General features: G+C 35.9%; 1 protein-coding gene across 4 annotated transcripts in view; it reads left to right on the top strand.

The window, feature by feature from the left end:
* CPED1 (cadherin like and PC-esterase domain containing 1) overlaps positions 1-27005 on the top strand; it is a 317128-nt gene that overhangs the window by 23878 nt on the left and 266245 nt on the right. For 3 of the 4 annotated variants that reach the window (XM_009243173.4, XM_009243172.4, XM_063726150.1), the window contains exon 3: positions 4285-4468. The exons of the other annotated variant lie outside the window; for it this stretch is intronic. In XM_009243173.4, the coding sequence (XP_009241448.3) occupies positions 4297-4468 (172 nt within the window). In that variant the 5' untranslated portion in view covers positions 4285-4296. The remainder of the gene's footprint in view (positions 1-4284; positions 4469-27005) is intronic. 4 annotated transcript variants of the gene reach the window in all.

Raw genomic sequence — 27005 nt, forward strand, 5'->3', positions numbered from 1 at the left:
ACTCTATATTTGTCATTCTTGCTAGTATTTACAATTATATTGAAATAAATTTGTTAATACAAGTCTTAACCACTTTCTATTCCCAGTCTTCCATGGCTGTATTTATAACAAAGACTTCTACACATTGAAGGAAAAGATGTTTGTATTCACTCATACAAAGAATATTTATTATGTGTCTCTTATATGCCGAGTACTGTTTTTAGGCTAGGAAAGCAAAAGTGAACAAAACAGTCAAAAACATATGCTTTCATTTACTTTCCATCCTGGTATGGAGAGACAGAAAATAAACATAATAAGTTTCCAAGATGTGGGAGGCCCAGGAAAAAAATCAAATAAATGTAATAAGTAAACAAATTATATTTATGCATTAAAACATAATCACTCCTATAGAGGAAAACATATATCAGGTATATGGAATCATACACATTATTGTAAAAATGCTTTTTAGGACATAGATCAAAACATATTAATTGAAAAGCTTATGGAATTTTGAATATAAAGTTACAATATAATATTATTACTCAGTTTTATTTACATATATTTAACATAGTTTATTGGTGAGACACCATGTTGGACCCTTTCATATTGAAAATTCATTTAATTCCTAATACAACCTCATACAGTAGGATTTGTTACTTCATTTACACATGTGAGAAAACTCTGATGTGGGTAGATTAAATAATTTAGCTCAGTAGATAAAGCAAGCAAGTGATGGAGCGAGAATTCAAATCCAGATGTTTGATTCCCAATCTTCTCATTTTACTCTACATTGCTGCATCCAATGCTCCCAGTACTTTATGACAACATTCTGTCCTTTGCTTTATCTCAGATGGCACAAAGTTTTCAGATTTTGACATCCTTTCAGTAAAAATAAAAAGTGTCCAGTTATAAAACAACTTTTATGTAGTCTAGCAAAGGGATTTCTAAGGAAATATTTTGCAGCTCTCCAGATGAGAGAGAGGCAAGTGAACACTCAGAATTAACATTATGTAACACTCATTCTTTTCTAAATTCTGGGCCAGCAGGGTTGTGTCAAGTGAAGTTGTTGTAGTGGTGGCCAGTGAAATGTATTCTTCCATTAAAAATATACCTTTGGAATTGTGGGAATAATCAGGACCTATTTCTAAAAGTGCTGCTATTAGCATTTGATGATCTCGCACTTGCTAGTGCGGTTGACATAATTGTTCACATCGTTTTAATTTCACATACGCAATGTGTGCACCTGTTGTCAGACTGGCTAAAACTGTTCTTGCCCTTTGGTATTGGGCCATTCTGCTGATACAGTGTGTTATAAATATGACAAGGACAGCAGCAGTTTGTATTACAGGATAATACAACATAATTCTACCGACAAGCTCATTTCCTATTTACTCTCTATAGTCTGAGATGTGGGTTAAAATTTCAGTCTATGCTATGACTTTTATTACCAAATATGGCCAATAATTATACTTTATTTAGAATATGCCTTCTACAGGGTATATTAGTAAAAGTTACATTGTTCTTGCTTAAATTGATCTTGACTGGGGGAAAAGAGGATGGTATCTTTCAAAATAAAAACTACTCAAAGTTTTAAAGTATACCTTCCTTGTGTGATATCCCTTTTGTACTTGAGCCAGCTGTAATAGAGAGGAGCACCCTGTGATTACAGAAGAAAATGTGACATGGGAATTCTGGATACAGTGGGTTTGCTTGAGTGACACTGATATATTGGGAAGCATCTGTCTTCCCTTTTCACCTAGACACTTGTTTGTTTACTTTGGCTTTCTACAGGCTACTCCGTTCCCTCTAACCCCTGTGTCCAAAGGCCCAATGTGTATTTGGTTTCAAACACCCCTTATAAATTTATTATTGCCAACATTTATAACAATGGGGGAGAATTGTGTCCCAACTTTCACTTAAATTGTTGCATTTAAATGGTTTTCTCATCAATAAAATGCAGTGTCTTTTAACAAAGGAAAATATTTAATCAATCTTGTTCTCCCAAAGTAGCACATACAGAAGGTATGATTAGCTACAGCTCTATTCTTTTTCATTACATTCATCACACATATAGTAAGCTACTATGTTAACATGTGCCAGGCAGAGTGCAAACTCAGAAGCAGTTTTTCCAGACTCATTGTTCTTTGTGATATATTATTATTAACAAGTAATACCTCATAGCACCTCCTATATAGCAGGCATGGTTCTGAGCACTTTACAAGTATTGACTGTCTAATCTTCATAGCACCTTAGGAGGAAAGTATTGTCTGAAGTCACACAAATAATGCAGGTGCAGCCAGGTGATTTGAATCCAGCAGTTTAGATCCAGAGTTTGTGTCCTCCTGAACTACTCTATGCTTTGTCTATGAATTTTCAGCTAGCAATAGTTTGTATGCAATAAAAAAATAGGATATGGTTCTTGACCTCAAATGATTTACAATCTAACCCTGTTTCTTCTTTCTTTCAATATGCATCTTCAAAGATTTTGATAGATGCTATGATTCATTAATTTACTAAATATCTTCGTTTATTAAGCATGTATCAGATATCATGTCTTGGGATAGACATTTGAGAGACATGAACAATGCAGGCCTGGCTGTTAAGGGGCTGATATGAGAAAAATGTAATTTCCTTTCATGAGTGCTAATGAAAGTATGCATTTCAATTAAAAATTTCCATAAGAGATAATGTTTGACTACTGAGTTGATTTGGAATTTGATAAGTGAAATAACGAAAAGAGGAAGGAATTGTAGGTGGAAAGAATAGTGATGTATAAAGGAGCAGGTTGTGGGTCAGGAATAAAGATGATTGAGTGTGATGTGATCTGACCAGAGAAGGAAGGCAGGGTATATGTTAAATGATCTTGTGTTCCTTGATAAAGATGTAGAATTGGGACGGGTGCGGTGGCTCACGCCTGTAATCCCAGCACTTTGGGAGGCCGAGGCGGATGGATCACGAGGTCAGAAGATCGAGACCATCCTGGCTAACAAGGTGAAACCCCGTCTCTACTAAAAATACAAAAATTAGCCGGGCGTGGTGGTGGGTGCCTGTAGTCCCAGCTACTCGGGAGGCTGAGGCAGGAGAATTGTGTGAACCTGGGAGGTGGAGTTGCAGTGAGCCGAGATTGTGCCACTGCACTCCAGCCTGGGCGACAGAGCGAGACTCTGTCTCAGAAAAAAATAAGAATAAGAATAATAATAATAATAGTAATAATAATAAAATAAAATAAAGATGTAGAATTGATTCTATCAGTATGGGAAATAATGAAGACATTTAAGTGCTGAAAAACATGGCATTCACAACATTAAAAAGATTGTGTTTTAGGTTAATAAAATGGACAGGTTGACTCAGAGCTGTCATTGCAAGTAATTTAGATTCCCAATTGTGTTTTTTACCAAGTCCCCCTCATCTTCTCCACCACCTCCTTTGGCTCCTCTTGTTCAGCCTCTCTCCTGGTTTTTGCTGACCTCCAACCAATCTCATCACTCCTTCTAGTAATAAAAATCATCTGTACTTTATTGAGGTTTAATGTCAAGTTTTCAGAAAAAACTGAGTATCTGCCTTTAAGCCTTATAATGAATTTAAATTTCAGCCTTCTATTTCCTTGTCAATTCAAAAATCCCCTTTGTTATTAGAATTTCAATTTCCATTGTGAGAAAGAGGAATATTTATATGAAAGAACAATAAACTATTGAGGGAATAACGTAGAATTATGATACTTCAGTAGTTCTCCTCTCCTCACATGTGAAGACCCATTCTGCCTCACTGAGATGCGTTCCAGTTTTGCTACAACCTAATCGAGAGAAACTGCAGCATTGTTTATCTACAAAGAGCTCTGGATTGCTTCTCACCTCGACCTCTTCCTGACTATGTCCTTTCCATACAAAACCCATCCTCTCTGAGTGTTTTCTCTACTATGTTTACCTAAAAGAGCTATTAAAAGATAATGCAGCTAGAACTACTTTATAAAAGCACAGTGCAGTTTAAAGGCATTGCTATTAATTTGTATTTTCAGCTAGAGTTGAGCTCTGTATTTCTATGCATCAGTATTCCTCCAAGGACCTCTATATTTTATGGCCTAAAATTTTCATCTTTCTGTTACTGTGAGGACAATTCAGTTGACCTTCAGTTCTTGCATATGAGGTCATCTTTGTCCTTGTCAGCCTTTCAGAGAAACTGTCTTTCACTTCTAGAGAAAAAACTTTAGAATAACTTCCCAAATAGCCCTTGATTTGCATTCATGATGTCCTTCAAGGGAAATGTACTACTTTTTTATATTGAATTTTTTATGCCTTCTTTTCTTAGATTGAAGAATCAATGGAGACACACTTTGGCAGCCATGGCCGAAGGGCCATACTCTACAGGCCTCCTTTCTACAGCAAAACAGAGCTTCGGCTACACCAGCGCATTCTGACTCAACATGGCTATACGGTTGTCATCGCTGAAGAAAGGCTCAAAGCTGGCCTAGGGCTGGGGCTACTAGAACAAGGTCAGAATAGTAAGAAGGAACTGCCAAAGTCACTTGACATATAATGTTAAACAATTTCTAGAATGTGCTACTATCTCCCTCTAAAAAAATTTATAAAAACAAATATTTATCCATGACCAACTTTCTCACATCATAGAAAACTTATCTCTTTTTTTAACTTCCCTTCTATTTTTCTTTAACTATATCTCTTTATTCCTGAAATTATTTTGTTTATATTTTTGTAGCATTTTGGAGTTGCATAGTTCATGTTTAAATGCTACATAAAAAATGTTCATGTTTATGAGACTGAATACATGTTCTGCCCAGCACCCAAACTGCTTCATATTTTTAAAAAATTGCAGCTTCATCTGACTGCAAGTAGAATGTGCTGGAAATTGTTTCCAGAAGCCAGCTTAAATGTGATTCACAGATTGGCTCTAAATAGGAAAGAAGTATGGATATTGATCATATGTACCATTGCTTGTCAAGTACATTATTTCTGTCATTTGGAGAGAATAATAAGAGACAAGTTTTTAAACAAGTTATTTGCAAAGAAAGTTGAGTAAATAATGAGAGTCAAAAGGGCAATAACAATAAGACCTAACATTTCTTGAACAAGTAACTGTGGCAGATTCCATGCTATACTCTGTATTCATGATCACATTTAACCTACACTATAGCTGCCAAGCATCCTAAGATTAAGAAATATTAATTCCAACCCCTAACCCAGATTGCAGAAAAAGAAACTGAGGCTTTACCGGCTGAAGTGACTCACCTTGCATCTTACATCTGGTGTGAGGGATGGACAGATGGTGATAACTGTGTTTCAACTCTCACTTTCTCTGCTCTGGCTTTTCACCTCTTTGATGCTTCAATCTCTCCTTTAGTCCATAATCCTGCACTTACCTATCATTATGAGAGCTACAATAATGCAGAACCCTCATTCAGAATAAGCAAATCAGATTTTTTTTCTTTATGATTGTACAATATATCTATTTTCCTATTTATTAAAAGGGGAGGAGGAGAAGCAATTTGAATTCAGTGCTCTCAGCCATTGGTTCCTTTGGGGGAGAATAGTCTGATCCTGGTATTACAGTAGTTTTCAGAACAATCTTGCCATCATCACAGCACTCCTTCAGTTAGGTGCCCCCTTGCTGGTTTGTGCTGGCGAATGAATGAAAGCAAATTGGGAAGGTGTTTCTGAGAAGGTTGGGGGACTATTTAGCCATGGCCATCCTTTATCACATTGGCAGTGAAACTGTGAGCTACTTAGAAGAAACTCTGAGGGAATAGAGCCCAGAAGATCTGCTTTGATGGGAAGAAAGAAGGTCTTAAAATATGCAGAGCCTGGGTCATGGGGACACAGACATTTGTTTATTCTGTTTAGTCATCACTGCCTTCTAGGAGTAGTGTGGAAATCTAAAGCACTGAGCTTCTGGAAGCAAATAAGGAAAAGAAAACAAAATAGGAAAGCTCTGGAGTATTAAGGAGATCTGAAAAGAAACTTTGCAAACCTTATAGTTTCACTGGTGTTGCCTCTATTATGTAAGACCAGTCTAGAGTTCTGGGATACCCATAAATGATATTTAGAAACCTATTTATCAGAATAGCTATTAGTATAAAGAAAAAAATATGAAATGTTTAATATTTCTTTCATTCAACAAAATATTTCATCTCATCACTGAAGGGGTGATTGTATAACTACTGCACACTGCCATGGGACCCATGCTCTTGGAGCTGTGCAGAATGGCCCTGATAACATGCTACTGTTTTCTAAAATTCCTAAATTTCCCTGCCTTCTTGGTGCTGCTACTGACTTTCTATGGGCCCAACATGGATTATCTGTACGTTTCAACTTGAATTTAATTTTAGTTTTCAATTTTCTCCAGCTGCAAAACAGATGGATTATATCTCCTCTTTCCCTTGATGTTCTTGGATCAGTTTTACCAGAAAAAAGAGAATTACCCTGCAGCTTCCAAATATCAAGGAAGTGCAAAAACAGCCTGAAGGCAATAGAATATGGCAGCCAAAGGAACTGCTGGGCCCAGCGGCACAAGATAACTATATAGTGTCCCTAGAATTTGTCAGTGTAAATGCTGATTTGGTTTCCTTTTCCCACATTCCCACAGCTTTTAAAACATCTAAATCCTACCTCTGTCCTGGCATTCTTTTACTGTGTATAATAAGATATTATTACTGGATAGGTCTCAAGAAAGGGTAGCAATTTCACAATTTCATGAGTATGGAACATTGATTTTTGTTTTTTTGTTTGATTTTGTAGTTTTTACTATGAGAACAATATGCACCAAAAACCTGAAATTTTTTTAAAAAAGAGTTGTGACTATAATCTAACATTTCCTTGATGATTTATTGTATAGAAAGAAAACATTTTTATTGCAGCCTATTTTCCATGCCACAAATTTAATCTATAAATTTTGTTTGAATTGAGGCACTTGCTACAAAACAATATTTCCTAGAAATGTGATTCTTACAGAATTTGTTTTGCTTTAGTTTCACATATTCGTCTCATGGTTATTTTTATCATGTGTTTATCAACACAGAATATGAAACTATGGTGGGAATATTTAAACGAAACCTTCCCAAGTTGAGCAGCCTGGGGGAAGAGGAAACAATCCAGAATAATCCAGAACCCTACTCCACTTCCTTTTACCTCTGCATTTGCTGCTGTTTACTAACCCACAATTTGAAAATATTATATTAAAAACAAAACAGATAATCTAACAAATGTTACTGAGTACCCAGGTGCAGTGTTGACACTTTGAAAAAATGTATTTTTCATCCTAGGACAATAAATATAGAAGGTATTTTCTCTATTTCACCTATTTCACCTGCTTTCCTGTCCTCTCCTGATCCATCCCATTCACCTCTAAAATCTACTTAGAGTAGATTCTATCATTGGATCTAAATTATTTATGTATACTTGAAGAGTAGTACATATTTAGCAATTTTCTGTCAATTTCTGAATACATATTGCACTTTCAAATTATGCATATTATAATCCACACGAAAAACAAAATGCAAACCTGCAATCAAGCTACAGAATTAAAGTCACTCACTTTGCACCATCCTTTGAAGGACACGTGGCCCCTTTCCAGCTTGGAGCCATTCTTTTTTAACCTTTTGAGGAACATAAAAGGATAAAAATCAGCAAAACTAAAATGGTCATAGGCCAGATAGGAAATACTCCACTATTAAATATAATATTTACTGGTAGAGTAACTTTGAGTTTTGTATTTGATTTAGTTTTCCTATGACTTATATACTAGACACTTATTGAAAAGGAAAAAGTAGGCAGTTTTAAGTCCTACATTAGAATATGGGTGTTATGTCACCCCACCCACTGGTTAATTCCTTTCTAGTGACATAAGAAAAGTGATGTCTCTATTGGCAGAGATTTTAGGGCTATGAACATATGACTTACGCAAGTTAAGTTCTCTGAGACCTAGTTCTCTTATCTGTTAAAGGCATTAATGTTCTTAACTTCAGAGTCGTATGTGGTGGGGATTGAATCACTTTGTCCAACCTTATCAGAGTTCTAGAAGGAGACAAAGTAAAGTCCAGTCAGTGTTTTATCTCATGCAGTAGCCAGAGAAAGCGACCCAGGATTTTACATGTTAAAAACAGCCACAAGTAATTCTTATGTGTAGCCCAGTTCGGAAAGCACTGTTCTGAGGGACATATTATTGGTTCAAAGAGTAACAATTTTTACAGTTAATTTTGGGAGTAAAACAATGCAACAGTCTGCTTGCTATTATGCTATTACATTGCCTATGATTTAACTGCATAGATATTTACAAACAGCATTTCATCTTTAAACTGATTTTGAGAACAGTATGAGAACAATTGTCTTTACAGATTTAGGCCTACAAAATGTAGCAGAGTAAAAACATGCACTATTATGGTTCTCCCATCCCTTGCTTTGGAAAAATATATCTTATGCCCCTGCATTTGTGAGAACATATAATTCTCTAAAGGAAAAGATAGAAGCACCATTCAATTATTTTGTTTCCTATCATGTAAGTGCTGTTTAGTAAATCAATGCTTCGGTGCACAGTGGTCTAAAAAGGAAAGTTTTTATCCTACTCCAATGGTAAAATCCAAGTAGTATGTCGTCAAGGACTCTGACTTAGAGTAGATTTTATCATTGGATCAGAATCATTTATGTATACTTAAAGAGTAGTGGATATTTGGCAATTTTCTGTCAATTTCTGAATACATATTGTATTGAAAAGGATATACAAATAAACAAATTATGTATATTATAATCCATGTGGAAAACAAAATGCAAACCTGCAATCAAGCTACAGAATTAAAGTCAGTCTTGCAGTTTAAAATTGCTCTTGTTTTTATAACTTGAGGGTTTCACATAGAATGTTTTTTGAAGAAACACAGAAAGTAAAAGACCATATAGAAGTCCTTGCCAAGGGCTGGCAAACTATAGTCCACTGGCTAAATCTGGCCCACTGCCTGTTTTTGTAAATAAAGTTTTATTAGAACACAGCCACTCTCCTCTGTTTTTGTATTGCCTTTGGCAGCATTTGTTTTACAAAGGCAGAGTTGATTAATTTTAACAGAGGCTGTATGGCTTTTAAAGCCTAACATTTATATTATTAGGCCCTTTACAGAAAAAAGTTTCCTAGCTCCTGTATCCAGAATAAGCCTATGTAACATGATGTCATACCAAGTTGATGATTCAACTCTAGAACTGAGATGTTTCATTTTTTAGCTTACACCAAATCTTATTCAAAAATGATTTGATGGTTTACAATAAAATATATAATAACAAAATTAATAAAATGTACATATAAAATTAGGGGCCAAACTGGTTATTCCACTTAGCTACCATAATTTAGGCTTAGTTTTGTCTGTGAGCCTCCAAGCACCTAGAACAAGAGAAATAATAGAAGTTTTACTCTCAGGAAGAAGGAACCATTATGATTCATCCCCCTAACTTCCCACATGCTCAAATGAGATATTTAAAACAATTTTTTTCAAAGGGAGTATTAAGTAAACAACAGTAAGTTATGCAATGGGTCAAAAGCCAGAGCAACATTTGTATTGGAAATGAAGTAGATGTCATATCTTGGTTCATATAGCAACATTCTAATACGAGTTGAGAGTATAACATTACAGCATGATATAGCGAAGACATTTCTATAAAGGGCTACAGTTAATACTACAATAAATACTATTTATTGGAATTTGTATTGATATTAAACTTGATGCAGTGTGTTCTGGAGAATAGTATTTAAATGATGCTGCTTCACAGCTTTTCACCTCCTAATAAGGACACTGTTATTTACCCAAACGTGTTCTTGGGAAATACTATTAAAAGATATAGTTAATAGAGCAAGAGATACAGATCACTACTTAATGTTGTGGAAAATATAAAAAGGAAGATCTATTTCCTTCCTTGTTTATAATTTAATAGATTTCTATCTTCCTATATTTTATTTACATTCACTTGCACTCTAAAGAATGTCCAACATCAGTATATCACTTGAAATTTAGTCTAATTTTGAAGGTTATTTATAGTGGCTACTTGCCAAAAGCTGTTTCTGAAGTTTGTATAGAAAAGAAACATCCACGACAGATCAGTCTTAACCTTTGTAATGGAAAACATATTTCACATTTTTCTTTTTATTTGTAATAAAAAAGAAGCTATAAGGAAGTCGAGCTTTAAATTGCCCATAAGTAAGATGAGTTTAACCACAATAATAACTTTCTTGGGGAGGTAGTAGACTTTGGGAATTAAAAAGTATAAGCATTGAAGTAAGACAGAACCTAGGTTGGAGTCCTTAATGTTACCTTTTAATGGTTACATAACCTTGGGCAAGTAACTTATCCTCTGAAAGTCTTGGTTTTCTCATCTACAAGTTGATCCTTTTGAGGTTGTTTTAAGAATGATACGTAGTAATCACACCATAAACGGGAGATAATATTGTTACTGCTGTCAAGAAGTAGTTACAGAAAGGAGAATATGACATTTCCCCCATAGGGAGGTGTATTTAAAATATGCAGTAGTATAAGAGTGCTGCTGTTGGATGTTATTGTGGGTAAAATGAACTTGATGGGTGTTTTTCAATTTAGCCTTCTCAACTCATGTGTTCTCATTAAAAGGTCTGGGTTGTAAATCCTCCTGAAATTCTGACATACTCTCCTGGATTATTTCCTTGGAAAAATCTCACATAAAAAAATCTGTAAGCTTCCTAAGGTCAGGGACCATGTCTTTTCTGCTTATCATTTATAACCACACCTTCCACATATGGGCATATGATAAATATTTATTAAATACATTAACAAAGGAAGATAAAATAGTACATCAATATTTGGGCTCCTTAAACAGCAAATTCACTCAGGAAACTCATATTAAAACTTATTTCATAAAATTTTTATTTTATTTGACTTTAGAGGAACACTGATATTCTACTTAGACTTAAGTCCACTCGTACACCAAATATAATGAAACCATAAATATAGTATTACATAGGGCTGATAGTTTATACATCAAATGATTCTATACTGCTGGGGCTTTTAAGTAGTTGTGTCCATTTTTAAGAATTTTACTCTTTCCTTGCTTTCAAGGCTCTCCTGTTACATTTGCCAGGTTACTTGACCTATTGATTTTGGGACAGGTTGGATGAGTTTCGTTCTATACATATTCAGTTATAGGTGCTGTGAACTTTTCATAGGGATGTATTCAGCAGAAACTCAAGCAAGCAGGAAGACCAGGTCAGGAGATGTAGATTTGTGAGTCATCTGCTGAGAGGTGATAATTGATTTACTGAAGGTTCAATAGCCTATAAAGCAGTGTAACACATAGTGTTACCTAAGGATGCTCTCTGGTAAAAGTAAGTATACAGCTTTTGCTACTTGCAAACATACAAAGCAAGAAGGAGGACAGTCAAAAACCGCGTCATATCACTTAGGTCCTATCTGCATCCTTTATATTATGCTCTGTAGTTTATTTCTTAGTGTAATGTAAGTTTTATTGGCCTTCCAGTTCTTTGCTTTGAAAAAACATATATTATGATCCAGAATTTTAATAACATACTTCTCTAGAAAAAAAAGACACCATCAAATTATTATCTTTCCTATCATCCAGATGCTGTAAATAATTGTTTTACTTCATAGGATAGTAAGTGGCCAAAAAAAAAGATACATATTTTTCTAAGTTTTTAACCTGCTCCTGGGGTCAAGTCTCAGTAATATGTAGTTCAAAAGACTCTCACACAGAGTATATTTTATCATTTTGTCAGAATTATTTACGTATACTTCAAGAGGGTTTATTTCTACAGTTGCAGCAGAAGCCAGAACTGTAGCAGGAATGAGAAAACAGATTGTTCAACTGAAGAGAATGTTTCTGGGAGGCCCTATAAGTAGTTGAACCAATATTTTTGTATTCCCATTGTTTAACAAGGTGCTTGAATGCAAGATTTATTTTTGGTAACTCAAGAGGGCATCACTAGGACCAGTTTATGGAAGGACATTTTATCTGTCAGAGTTGTCCAGCAATAGAACAGCCCAGACCAAAACGTAGGAAGTTTGGTTGCAACAGAAGCAACTCTGGGTTGCTGTATTATGTAGCAGAATGAGTGAAATGACCACAAAAGCTTTTTTTCAACTCTACAGTTCTGTGGTACAATGTAAGACTCAAACACACAGAATGAGAGAAAACAAGACAAAAATGTGAATCTCTATCATTGCAGGGATTCCTTTTCTTTAGTCTTTGCTTTGTCTGGTGTTGCATGGGTGGAAGAGAGAAACAGCAGGCAAGGAAGAGGTGAGAAACACCAGTATGGGGCAAATCTGGAGGTGGCCCTCTTGGACTAGTAGTGCACGTTTATAGCAGATGCTTCTGCTGATAATTTAAGACTTGAGAGCCTAATGAACTTCTCTTCTCATTCCTTTTCCCCCTCTAGCCCCACACCAGCACCCTGCTGCTTTCCTGAATTTAATATGCTCTATGGCTATTTAGCAGGAAGACAAAAGAGTAAAGGTCACATTTAAAAGGCACTGTGTGTTTTGCCTTGCTGGTGTTTTGCCGAGAACACGTTTGACATACGTTTTTCATTATGCAAGTAATAGGCTTTGGACGGTATCAGAAGTGCTTCTGTACTTTATTTGGTTAATCAAACTGGGGGAAAAAAGGAATTGAATCAAAGAAACATGTAAGACTGCGCTATTCTATTTTATTGTGTTATGACACACAGTAATTGTATGCTCAGGTTTATTGTTATTTTCCTCAGTGCTTATAGATTTACTGATGTATTTACGACCAAACAGAATTCATTCTTTAATTGGCTCACTGGAGCTCAAGGAATGTTTATTTAACCTTAACTCAGTTGAGTTGTTTAGACTACAGGGACTGGAGTTCAATTTACTTTAATTTTTGAAAAAAATTTTCTTATTTATAAAAGTTGAGCTTAGAGTGACCTCCCTATTCTGATTGATGTTTTCTTTACCCTTCGCTGTGCACAGAGAACAAAAAGCCAGTGTCTCATTTTTACTCCAAAGAAACTAAACTGCTTCCTTAAATGGGTTAGCTCTTACAACTGAAAATGGCAACCAGATGTTTACCAAAGTCCCTAGCATTGCCCCTTCAAGCCTAGCTTCTTTCTAATGGTTTGATCTTTTTAAGTTTCATAGAAACCAGACTGGGTATTTAAATTGTCTAAAGCTGGGAAATGTTTAAATATAGCTTTGAAGATACTTTCTCTGAACTATCTTGTTAGATGTACTTCCTTTTATTTTTAAGGAAAAATGCAGCATTGAAAATTTGATAAGTAATTTACTTCAGGTCATTGTTCTTTTTGTATGTCTTTAAAATGGAAAACAGACTATTTTTTGAAAAGAAATTAGACATTTTTGTTTGGTTTTGCCTAAACTGTGCTTTGAATGGCAGATTTAATTTGTAAAAACACATAATATCCGAATTACATTTAGATTGAGGAAGGACTCCAGGAAAGATAAACAAGCTCCTTCATATGGGAGCTTTCAAATGACAGTTTGTGGATTAACTAAAAAGGGAGTTTGGAGACTCCAGGTACAGTGTGTTTGCTACGCCAATGCATTATCCAGTTCAGCTGCTTGAAGTATTTTTGACATTTTTATCAATTTGGGAGGAGTTTGGGAGCTTCTAACTATAGTTTCCAGACTCTTTTAATGATTGTACAAATTTTACTTTCTACTCTCAATATTACAAATATTGTTGAAACCTCCCAACTCACTTCCTTTGTAGACTTGACGTTTCCCAAAATAATTAACATTTTCCCCTGAAGGTCTTTCATCTTTTTTAGCTGAAGTTGCTTCCCTCTAACACTGTCTCTTGGTGGACTTACAGACTACCATTTGGGTAATAAAGCCTTAAGAAAACGTAGAATTTTTTTCTTAGCAATCTCCCCCCAATTAACTGTCTATAATGACTTTTGCCCCCACCTATCTCCTAAAATTGCACCTTCAAAATTTACCAAGAAACTCCTTTTTGTTAGGAAATTCAGTCACTATTGAATTGCAATATTTTTGGTATGAGAATAGATTTGGGTGTGAGTAGAATATCAGTGTTTCTCAAAAGTTATATAAATTCTATTTAAATAATGAATTAAGCATTGATGTGAATTCACTGAGGTAATTTCTCAGTTTCTTTTTTCTTACTCTAGCAGTGTTTTCCAAACTTGATGAAATGCATGAGCCGTAGCAGAATAAACACCTTGCATGTGGTATGGGTTGGGAATGTTCTTCCAAACCCTTGTCTCTCTTAACCTCCTGAAAGATGCCTTAACCTGCATCTCCCATCTTTCAACCCCTCCTTCTTTGTGTTCTTTCTCCAAATATGGACATTCTCCAAGACATTTATCCCTAGTCATTTTTTTCCTTTTCTTGATACTCCCTTCAAGAATTTTTTCTACTCTGCAGATGCAATATCCCCCTCAGGAGATATAACCTCTAAATAAGGTTGAATCCTACCTAATTTGTCTCCTATGGGCAGAATTTGGAGAGTCAAGATTGTCCAGGTACCTGATAGATGTTTTGATTTGTGTGTCCTTCCGCCTCAACATGTATAAAACACAACTGATGGTGCTATCCCAGCAGTATCTATCATTCTTGCCTGACATGTTTCTGTTGCTAGTTCTATATTCCCTCACTCTCTCAGCTCTAAAGCTCATCATCACATCCCCCATCCCTGTTAGGAGATCACTATGATTTGGGCAGTCTTCCTTAAGCTCTGAGTGATCATTTCTTTCTTAAAAACATGTTAATTTCAGTGATGCCAACTTTATATTTCCATTGAGCAAATGACAGTAGTATAACTGTCAAAAAAACAAAAACAGAGGACTTGCTTAGCTAGGTGAACTGGAATCTCAAGTTTTCAAGAGAAACTGGCCTGTTCAGGGATCTGCCTGCTTCCTTACAGTTTCAGTTTCTTTTTCCTGAAATCACAACACACATCTGTTACCAAGCCCTGTAAAATGTGCATCTGCTCTGCCCTGGCTCTCCTTTCCCTACAGCTGCTTTGCCTCATCCTTCTGCTATCATAGTGGCTATTAAACACTCTGCTATTATTTTCTACTAAACAGAACACATATTTCTTAACCAGGCATTCAATACTTCCCCTGCCATGGGGTCAGACACTTCCACGTCCCTGCTATAGCCATGGTTCTCAGGCCTGTCCACACGTTCCAATTACTCAAGGAACTTAAAAATTTAAAAAGCCAATGCCCAGGTGACACTCTAGAAAATTAAATCAGAATTTTGGGGGAGGGAGACAGACCAGGACATCATTATTTAAAAAAAAAAAAAGTTTCCCAAGTGATACTAATACATAGCTAGGGAGGCTAGCTATAGTAATTGGCCTGCTCACCTTTGCCTGATCACATTTCAAAGCTTTCTGCCTTGCATTGGTGTTGAAGTTTTTGTTTCCTAGAGCTCCCTCCTTTCTGTCAGTACTTTTTTTTTTTTGAGACAATCTGGCTTTGTTGCCCAGGCTGGAGTGCAGTGGTGCAACCATGGCTCACTGAAGCCTTGACATCCTGGCCTCAATGGATCCTCCCACCTCAATCCCTGAGTAGCCAGCACTACAGGAGTGTGCCACCAAGCCCAGCTAATTTTTCTTATTTTTTTTTGTAGACAGGGGAATCTCACTATGTTACCCAGACTGGTGTCGAACTACTGGGCTCAAGCAATTGTCCCGCCTCAGCATCTCAAAGTGCTGGGATTACAGACGTGAGCCATCTCGCCTGGCTCTGTCATTTCTTAAAGTTCAAATGAATATATAAATTTCCCCCTCAATTCTTCTCAAGCTAGAAATGGTGAACAAATTTCCTTAGACCTCATCACACATTATTCACATATCTCTGATGCCTAGGGTATGCTTTGTGTCATACTTTTTGATAATTTTTGTGTGTTCATCTTATCTCCCCTTTTGTATTATAAACTTCTTGTGAAGCAGGGAGTATTTCATTCATCTATTTATATGGTATTCTGCATAAAACAATGCCGTGCATATACCTAGTAGATACACAATTAAATGTATATGCAATTGAAAAAACAAACCTACAAATACACTAATACAATAGCTGAATCTCTCCTTCAGATATTCAAGTGCCATTTTCTTCTTTGGACTTCTGGAAAAAAAATTAGTGATGATAATAAGAAACAGCTCTATGGTAGAGCAAAATGAAACGTGCTCAGGGTTGTGTCTGAGCTCAACCAACTGAGGAACAGAACTCACATCCCCCTACCACTAGTGAAGTCTCTTTGTAACATTCTTTCAGATTTCATCAAGCCAGTGACATCTCTGTTGCCAAAGAAAGAATTCCACCAACAAGTTAATTATAACCTTTAATAATAATAATAATAATAATAATAATAATAATGAGTTTCAGCTCTTTCTCGAAGGAAAAGTAGGAAAGTCACATGTGAATCTCACCATTTATATAATAAAATGTTCCATTTAGAGTGGGGAACTCTTGGAATTTAAAAAATCTTGTTTAACATTCCACCTCCTTATCAGAGTCACTAAACAAGCGATTAAGGGATGAGGCGAGCAGAGGCGACTCTCGGGGACCTGACTAGCTCTATATTTTATAATTATCAGAAGCTAAAGGGAATCCCTGTCTGGATGTTTGCCTGAAAACATAGTTTTGGCAAAGCTCTACCATGGTACCTACTGATTTGCTAGGATGGTGATTTTCAAATTTGGCATGCGTCAGAGTTCTCTGGAAGCCTTGTTAAGTTGCAGACTACAGATTGCTGGGCCCTACTCACAGTAGATCTGATTCAGTAAGAATGGAGAGGCAGGTTAAAAATCTGGATTTCTAACAAGTTTCTAGGTAATGGTAATGTGCTGGTCCTGGGACCACATGTTGAGAATGACTGTGCTAGTTACTTTTTTATTATGGTTTTTCAGCTTTTCTTACAGAAGCACAAGGAACTTCTGTGTATTTCCTATTTAAGTAGTTAGTAGCCAAACAATTCCTTATTTGCCTTGCCAGGACCCTGAATCAACCTTTCACTTTGGTGAGAAGCCCCACTACTGAATTTGCGTAGACGCTGAACCCATTAATTATGAGTTGACTTGCAAAGTATTTGTACATATTAGCTTCTTTACAGTGAAAGCCAATGATCTCATTTTAAAATGATAGCACAAGCAGCTGAATTTAGACTGTCTTTGGACAAACTGAACTTTCTGGAAGAGAGTAGGATCAAGGCAAAAATATGAACACATGATTTATTGCACATAATAATTATAGGCCCCAAACAGAAGCAAGATGATACTGTGGAAAAGAACATTGGCCTAGGTTGCATTGTCTATGTGAAACCATGTCTAAATTGCTTAATTTCTCCAGATGCTTTTCATTTGCATAAAATGGATATTTTTGGATTAAATGACCTTTAAGGTCCATTCCATTTGGAAAGTGCAAAAAGAAGTACACTAATGGATGAGAGGGATTACCTGTAACCCGCCAACAATGATAATTAATTTTGGATGTTTCTTTATGAGCTTTTATACATTTTATGCAGTTTTCTAGCTTGCTTTTTTAGCTATTAGTTTAATAGCTAATAATAATAAAGCATTTTTAGCTTTATTATTATCAGAAACACATACCATAAAAACTTTGTAAACATTATTTCAATGGCTGTATAAAGTTATATTATATAAATTTATTTAATACCTCCTTAACCTAATTTACCTAATTTTTCCAACATCATTAGATAATTATATTTCCCACTGTTTTGCTGTTGTAAATAATGCAATCATAACATTATTATATATAAATCCTTGTCCACATTCCTAATTATTTTTAGCATAGATTTCTGAAATTAAAGTTATTGGAATAAAGGGTGAGAATCATTTCTAAAGCTCTTCATTTGTGTTATCAAAATTCTATCTGAAAAGGTTAAGTCATTTCTCATCAGCTGCACAAGAAATTTCCCATAAGAAACAAATGTCTTATTTTAATAAGTGAGGCTGTTTTAAGATTGAGGACTTTACCTATTGTTCTATGGAAGTATAGAGTGAGATTCCAAATTCATAGTTGTAGTATAAGACTGATGAACTTTCTTCTGGAAAATTGTTATTTGTGTCATATTAGAAATGCTGGGAATGCTGGAATGGCAGGCACATTCCACAGTTATCTGAAAACTCATCCAGATAGCAAATGTGTCAGGAATAATGAGGGTTTACATTTTCATGGGTTTGTTTGCTCAAATATTTCTGTTCATTATTTGTCCACCTTCAGGAGAGATAGCATATTAAGGTTAATCAGCAACAATTTATTTTGTGTGTTACCTGAAATCTCTACTTTATAATTGTACATGACATGATTACCACATGATAAAATTGATTTTTATTTCTTGTCTTATGGAAAGAAATCTTATTATCTTGTCTTGTCACATTGAGTATTTTTAAGGCACTCTGTCTTGTATCAGAGACATTTTGAATTTTAAAATGATCAATGTCCAGGTTAATTTTATATACATTTTCATATCTGTATAATTTTTTTTTGGCATTTTATAGTGCTTTGAAAGACACAGTGTGTGCCAAGACAATTTATGTTTTAGAGAATGATGTTCCTTACCTTGATGCATAGTCTTCCTGTTTATAAAGATGTTACATGTTTATGGTGGAATATTCAATCAAATACTGGTAAACACAAAAATAAAAGTGAAAATTACTCCAAATTCCAGAGATAACATGGTTGACAATGTTGTGCATATTTCCAGGAATCTTTTTAAGCATCACACGTGCACACACAGGCACACACACGATAAACACACACATTTATGTTCTACTCTTTTACCTCCTGCCTCTTTACAAACAGTACATGATAAAAGACTTGCCATATTAACAATTTTAAACAATTAATACATTTTTAAATCAATAGTTTTAAGCTAGCCTTTATTGAGTACAGTATTCCTCCCTTATCCATGGTTTCACTTTCCACGGTTCCAGTTACCCGTAGTCAACTGCAGTCCAAAAATATTAAATTGAAAACTCTGAAATAAACCATTTGTGAGCTTTAATTGTGCATCATTCTGAGTAGCATGAAGAAAGCTCAAGCTGTCTCACTCTGTTCTGCCCCAGGACATGAATCGTCCCTTTGTCTAACATCTCCATGCTGTAGATGCCCCCTACCCTTGAGTCACTTGGTAGCCTTCTTATTTATCAGATCGACTTTCATCTCAGTGCTTTACCCAAGTCATCCTTATTTTACTTAATGGCCCCAAAAGGCAAGAGTAGTGATGCTAGTATATTGTTATAATTATTCTAGTTTATTATTAGTTATTGTCGTTAATCTCTTAATGTGCCTAATTTATAAATTCAGCTTTATCAAAGATATGTATATATAGGAAAAAATAGTATTTTATAGTGTTTTGTACTATCCATAGTTTCAGGCATCCACTTGAGGGGGGAGGTCTTGAAACATATCTCCTGCAGATAAGGGGGACTACTATATTAATTAAATGCATTGTTCTATGCACTTCATATGTATTAACCAATCTATTTCTCACTTCTAGTCCATAAGGTAGATATTTCTATTTCAAAGATGAACTGAGGTTTAGGCAGCCATATATCCAAAGCAGTTCATGTCATAAGTGGTGGAGTTGACGCTTGACCCAAGGGTCAGTTTATCATCAAACCTGAGCTTTTAACCAGAATATCATAAAAATTTCCTGAAAGTGTATAGAAAATGCATGCTTCATTCTTTTTAGTGTATTATTGTATGCATACACCATATTTTTAAACGAATTCCTTCTTAATAGATAATTAGGTTTTTTCAACTTGTTGCTATAAAATACAACTTTGCTGTGATATTCATTTATATTATATTTTGGAGATTTGAGTTATAATACAAAATTATTGCATCAATGGGTAAAAATATTAAAACTGTGGGCCTGTCTGCCAACTTTTTTCTTTTTTTGTTTTTTTCGAGATGGAGTCTTGCTCTGTTGCCCAGGTTGGAGGGCAGTGGCGCAATCCCAGGTTCAAGCGATTCTCCTGCCTCAGTCTTCTGAGTAGCTGGGATTACAGGTGCCTTCCACCACACCCAGCTAATTTTTGTATTTTTAGTGGAGATGGGGTTTCACCATGTTGGCCAGGCTGGTCTCGAACTCTTAAACTTAAGTAATCTACTTGCCTTGGCCTCCCAAAGTGCTGGAATTATGGGCATGAGCCACCACACCCAGCCAGTCTCTGCCAATTTCTCTATAAAAAGATGGTTTCTGTTTTTGCTTCCACCAACAGTGCTGATACCCTATGTGTCTTCAGTATTAGACATTATCACATGTCTTCAGTATTGGATATTTATCTCATCAGACTAAAAAATGACACAAAATGTCTATTTTTAATAAAAATTTTGATTTGCACATCAGTTGAAAATATATTATTCACTAAATACATTTAAAATAATTTTATTTGTAAAACTTTTAATACTATGTATATATGAATACACAGTTCATAGAAAAGGAAATTTAAATGACAAAATGAAGAAAAGATGCTGAACCTCATAAAAACTTAAGGAAAGATAATTTAAAGTATAGTGTATTACTTTATATTCATGAGATTGGCAAAACCTAAAATTAGTGATATCACCTATTGATGGTGAGGATTCTGAGAAAGAAAACTCTCATACATTGCTTGTGGAAATGTGAAATATTATGGCCTTTTTTTGGGAAAGCAATCTGGAAATATCTATACAACTTTAAATATACTTTTAAGCCAACAATCTTATTCTTGGGAACCAACATGATAGAATTGAAAGCATCAAAACATTATAAAGTATATATCTAAATCTTAAAATTAATAATGTTAATGAAGTAGGAAAAATGATTTTAAATAAGGACAAACAAAAGAAGCAAGATTGCTATACAAATTTTTAGTAGTAAACAATGAGAGATGAAAACAGAAAATTATGTTCTAAGCATTTCTGGAAAGGTAGAAAATTAATGTTATGAGACTAAATGGAACTATGATTTGGCATAATCCTGTTAAAATATGTGAGATAAAGTGTGCTTCATCATTCTCAGCAAACTAACATGGAACAGAAAACTAAATACTGCGTGTCTCATAAGTGGGAGTTGAACAATGAGAACAAATGGACACAGGGAGGGGAACATCATACCGCGGGGCCTGTCAGGGTGTCGGGGTGGTGGGGTGGGGAAGGGGAGGGAGAGCATTAGGACAAATACCTAATGTATGCGGGGCTTAAAACCTAGACGACAGGTTGATAGGTGTAGCAAACCACCACGGCACATGTATACTTACGTAACAAACCTGCACGTTCTGCACATGTATCCCAGAACTTGAAGTAAAAGAAAAAAAAGGAAAAAAAAAAACCACCCACTTCTTAGAGGCGTAGGAATGATGCAGTTTAATAATACTTGGCATAGTTTCACATTGGCCTAAATATTCTTCGTCTCATAGATGACAGAATTATTAGCCTTAGGAGACACTTCTGATATATCCTTGGCTGCTGGGAACAGGGCCAATTTTAGGAAAACTGTGAAGTGGATGAAACTTGTCTTAGGCGACAGCCCTGATTACTCATTACCCAGCTTCCTCCGTATCTAAAGCATACACGTTAGGATCCAAGGAGACTTGGCCTGGCTTACCAGGTAGCACCTACCACCTGGAGCTTGTTGTTATTTACTCATGAAAAGGTACCTTCCTCCATCGTATTTCAGGGCTCAAGATGTCACCTATTCTAGCAAATAAGAGAAAACTGCTGAGCCTGGTTCTAGGTAATATGCATACATTTTAACTGAGGCCAACTACTATGAGGTCCTCTCTTTTTCTTAGATTGAAACCACTGCTGAGTGTCTATCAAGTTAATATTTCTTCCTTCTGTGGGAGGAAGGCCTGCTGAAGAAACATGAGGGTGTGGGTCAGGGTTAGAAGAGAAGATTATTGTTTTCTGTGTTTTCTTCAAGACACTATGTTATGTCACTGTGTTCAGAAGCCTTAAATAATAGGCTGGCAAGACACATAGAAGTCACATTTTGTTACTTGAAAGTTCCTCACCTAGATGTCGGATTTATCTGCCTGTATCTACCTACCACCTACCTAGCTATTCATTAAATAAACACTTATATAAAGCTACGAAATACAGACAGTGTCCTACACACTTTACAAATATTAACTCACCATCCCTGTAACATCCCCAAAATGTGAGTATTATCATTCCTGGGAGGTCTGAGTTTTATGCCTCATATCCTCTATTTGAAATGACCCTGAACAAGCTCATTAGATTATCTATTGTTTGATTTTAAAATGGAAGATAAGACTTCCTTCATAAATATCTCACAGTAATGTTATGGTTGGGTTCAATAAATCTCCAAAGATTATTGAAAATAATGCTTATGAATAGATGTGTAATCCTAAAATACTTGTGGCATTAAGTAATAAGCCATTGAGAGAGTTGATTCCTTTTCTCATGTTAGTGAATTATATTTTCTCAAGCCTTAATTCTCATCTGTGCTGAATTAGTGTGGATTTATTCTTGAAATAAATTAGAAATCAGTGGTTCTCTCCTCCCTCATAGACTTCTCCCAATCCCCAATGCCTTATTATACAATGTTAACCCAGATATGATGAGGTTTTATTCATTGCATTTCACAAAAGTCATGAAAAATAACATTTAGTAGAACAGGAAGAAGGAATAATATTTGGTTAAATGAAGTGTCGTAACGCTAATTATACACTAAAACCACTTTTGCTGTTCTGCAGAATTTGGCATCAGGAATGTCTATCAAAAAGCCATATTATATACTCAAGTAATACAAGTAATAAAAGAAGCCAAGATAAAGCATCAAACTCAAAACAAGGATTATAAGGAGGACATTATTATAGCCAGATATCAAGTTTTTTTTTTTTTTTTTTTTTTTTTTTTTTGAGACAGAGTCTCGCCCTGTCGCCCAGGCTGGAGTGCAATGGTGTGATCTCGGCTCACTGCAACCTCCGCCTCCTGGGTTCAAATGATTCTCCTGCCTCAGCCTCCAGAGTAGCTGGGATTACAGGCACCCACCACCATGCCCAGCTATTTTTTGTATTTTTAGTAGAGATGTAGTTTCACCATGTTGGCCAGGCTGTTCTCAAACTCCTGACCTCGTGATCTGCCTGCCTCTGCCTTCCAAAGTGCTGAGATTACAGGTGTGAGCCACTGCGCCTGGCCGACATCAAGTATTTTATAAGTGACACTAAACACTCAAGTTTTATCCAACACACTCTTATTAAATAAAAGCTATATGTAGGACCCTATAATTGGTGTGGGTAGGGGAGGGAGTATTACAAATGTGAGACCTTTCAAAGAACAATTGGGCAGAGGTGTATATCAGTGTTTCTCGAACTTACTTGTGTATACCAATCATCTAGGGAGCTTATTGGCAAATTCTGATTTGGTATGGTCAAAGATGGGGCCTGAAAATTTGCATCGCCACCGAGCTTTCAAGTCATGACAATATGGATCCATGGAGCATTTCTGAGTAGCAAGGCTGTACATGTTTAAATGTAATATCAGGTAAAATAGAAGCAGTCTGAAGGGCAGAAATAAAATGTTTTGGGAGAACAGAAAAGGAAATGGGCAATTCTGAATGTGGGGACCTAAGAAGGTGTCACAAGTAGAACACTTGGTGTGTAAGAATGATTTCTTAAGCAAATATTGGAGGGAAGAGCATTCAGCAGTACGAGCGCCATACTAGAGGCACACAGGTTTGTAAGAGCTTGGAGTTTCAGGGACCAAAAAAAGGCAGGTGTGGCTGGAGAACAGGAGTGTTTGTGGTAGGGAGGGGCTACTTCTGGGGAAAGGAGACTAGAAGACTGGGCTGGAGTAGATGTGCAGGGACTTGGTTGCTGTGCTAAGGAATTTGACCTGTATTGTTCTGACGAGGATGAGATCTGTATTTTAAGAGAATAACTCTGACTATAGGAAGAAAAATAGATTCTAGAAAGAAAAATAATTAGAAGCAGGGAGACTAGCTAGAAGACTTTGCAGAGATGATATCTTAGATTTAGAGAATGGGATAGGATTTAGAAAGGCCAGGAAATATTTTAAAAATTTAAATGTAGAATTGATGGTGTTTGAAATTAATAAGATTTGGGAATGAGATATGAGTACCAGTTGAAGATGTCCTTATACCTTCTAGTTTGAGAAAGAGTGGCTATAGCTTTGATGATTAAAAGAAAATGTAGGGCTGGGCACAGTGGCTCAGGCCTGTAATCCTAGCACTTTGGGAGGCAGAGGTGGGAGGATTGTGTGAGCCCAGGAGTTTGAGACCATCCTGGGCAATATAGTAAGACCCCTGTCTCTACAAAAAAATAAAAAATAGCCAGGAATAGTGGTGTGCAGATGCAGTCCAAGCTACTCAGGACGCTGAGGCAGGAGGAACACTTGAGTCCAGGAGGTCAAAGCTGCAGTGAGCCATGATCGCACCACTGCACTCCAGCTTAGGTGACAGAGTGAGACCCTGTCTTAAAAAAAAATAATAAAAAAATAAAAATAAATAAAAAGGAGGAAGAGCAGGTCTTTTGGTGGAAGATAATGGGTTCAAATTTGTATGTTTTCAGCAGGGCATCTCTTCTAGAGTGTTACTGGAAATGCCTCTTGAAACATAAGAAAGATTAAGAAATGTGAATTTGTGAGCCAATGACAGAAGCAATAGTTAAAACCATATATGTCAATAAAATGCCAAAGGAGTTGTTAAATTTAGAGGGAAATAGTAATAAAGGTAGGGACTTGAGGGGCTGCATGCATTAAAAAAATTTATTTCAACAGGTTTCTGGAGAACAGGTGGTGTTTGGTTACATGAATAAGTATCTTAGTGGTGATTTCTGAGATTTTGGTGCACCCATCACCCAAGAAGTGTACACTGTACTCAATGCATAGTCTTTTCTCTTTCACCATCCCCTAGCCTTTTCCCCAAATCCCCAAATTCCAGCGTATCATTCTTACACCTTTGCATCATCATAGCAGCTCCCACATAATACTGAGAACATATGATGTTTGGTTTTCCATTCCTGAGTTACTTCATTTAGAATAATAGTCTCCCAGTTCCATCCAGGTTGCTGTGAATGCCATTATTTCATTCCTTTTTATGGTTCCGTAGTATTCCATGGTGTATATATATATATATTTTTTTTCTTTATCCACTCATTGATTGATGAGCATTTGGACTGGTTCTATATTTTTGAAATTGCAAATTGTGCTGCTATAAACATGCTTGTGTAAGTATCTTTTTCATATAATGACTTCTTTTCCATGGGTAGATACCTAGTAGTGGGATTGCTGAATCAAATAGCAGATCTATTTTAAGGGTTTTAAGGAATCTCCACACTGTTTTCCATAGTGGTTGTACTAGTTTACAATTCCACCGACAGTGTAAAAGTGTTCCTTTTCACTACATCCATGCCAACATCTATTTCTCTTTTTATTGTTTATGGCCATTCTTGCAGGAGTGAGGTGCTATCACATTGTGGTTTTGATTTGCATTTTCCTGATAATTAGTGATGTTGAGCATTTTTTCATATGGAAATTTATATATCTTCTTTTGAGAATTATCTATTCATGTCTTTGGCCCACTTTTTGATGGGACTGTTTGTTTTGGTCTTGCTGATTTGTTTGAGTTCCTTGTATTCTGGAAATTAGTACTCTGTTGGATGTATACAATGTGAAGATTTTCTTTCCCTCTGTGGATTGTCTGTTAATTCTGCTGATTATTTCTTTTGCTGTGCAGAAGCTTTTTAGTTTCATCAAGTCCCTTCTATTTATCTTTGTTTTGGTTGCATTTGCTTTTGGGTTTTTGGTCATGAAGTCTTTGTCTAGTCTTTGTCTAACCTAATGTCTAGAAGGGCTTTTCTGATGTTGTCTTCTAGAATATTTACGGTTTTGGGTCTTAAATTTAAGTCTTTGATTCATCTTGAGTTGATTTTTGTATAAGGTGAGAGATGAGGATTCAGTTTCATTCTTCTACATATGGCTTTCCAATTATCCCAGCACCATTTGTTGAATAGGGTGTCCTTTCCACACTTTATGTTTTTGTTTGCTTTTTTGAAGATCAGTTGGCTATAAGTATTTGAGGTTATTTCTGGGTTCTCTATTCTGTTGTATTGGTCTATGTGCCTATTTTTATACTAGTACCATGCTGTTTTGGTGACTATGGCCTTATAGTAAAGTTTGAAGTCAGGTAACATGATGCCTCCAGATTTGTACTTTTTGCATAGTCTTGCTTTGGCTATGCAGCTCCTTTTTGGTTCCATATGAATTTTAGGATTATTTTTTCTAGTTCTGTGAAGAATGATGGTGATATTTTGATGGGAATTGCATTGAGTTTGTAGGTTGCTTTTGGCAGTTTGGTCATTTTGACAATATTGATTCTACTCATCCATGAGCATGGGATATATTTTCATTTTTTTATGTCATCTACGATTTCTTTCAGCAGTGTTTTGTAGTTTTCCTTGTAGAGGTCCTTCACGTCCTTGATTAGGTATATTCCTAAGTATTATTATTATTTTTGCAGCTATTTTGAAAGGGGTTGGGTTCTTGATTTGATTCTCAGCTTGGTCACTGTTGGTATACAGCAGAGCTACTGATTTGTGTACATTAATTTTGTATCCTGAAACTTTGCTGAATTCGTTTACCAGTTCTAGAAGCTTTCTGGATGAGTCTTTAGGGTTTTCTAGGTATACAATCATATCATCAGCAAGCAGTGACAGTTTGACTTCCTCTTTGCCAATTTGGGTGCCCTTTATTTCTTTCTTTTGTCTGTTGCTCTGGCTAGGACTTCCAGTACTATTTTGAATAGAAGTGGTGAATGTAGGCATCCTTTTCTTGTTCCAGTTCTCAAGAGGAATGCTTTCAGCTTTTCCCCATCCAGTATAATGTTGGCTGTGGGTTTGCTGTAGATGGCTTTTATTACCTTAAGGCATGTGAGGAGCTGCATGTATTAAGAAGGGGCTTTCAACTCCAAATTTGATCTATTTTTCAGTCCTCTGAATTTCTTTAAAAATTGGAATTTATATGTGGAAGAATGCATGTTGCAT

This window comes from Pongo abelii, chromosome 6 (assembly GCF_028885655.2).
Source record: "Pongo abelii isolate AG06213 chromosome 6, NHGRI_mPonAbe1-v2.0_pri, whole genome shotgun sequence".
In the NCBI taxonomy this organism is placed as follows: Eukaryota; Metazoa; Chordata; class Mammalia; order Primates; family Hominidae; genus Pongo; species Pongo abelii.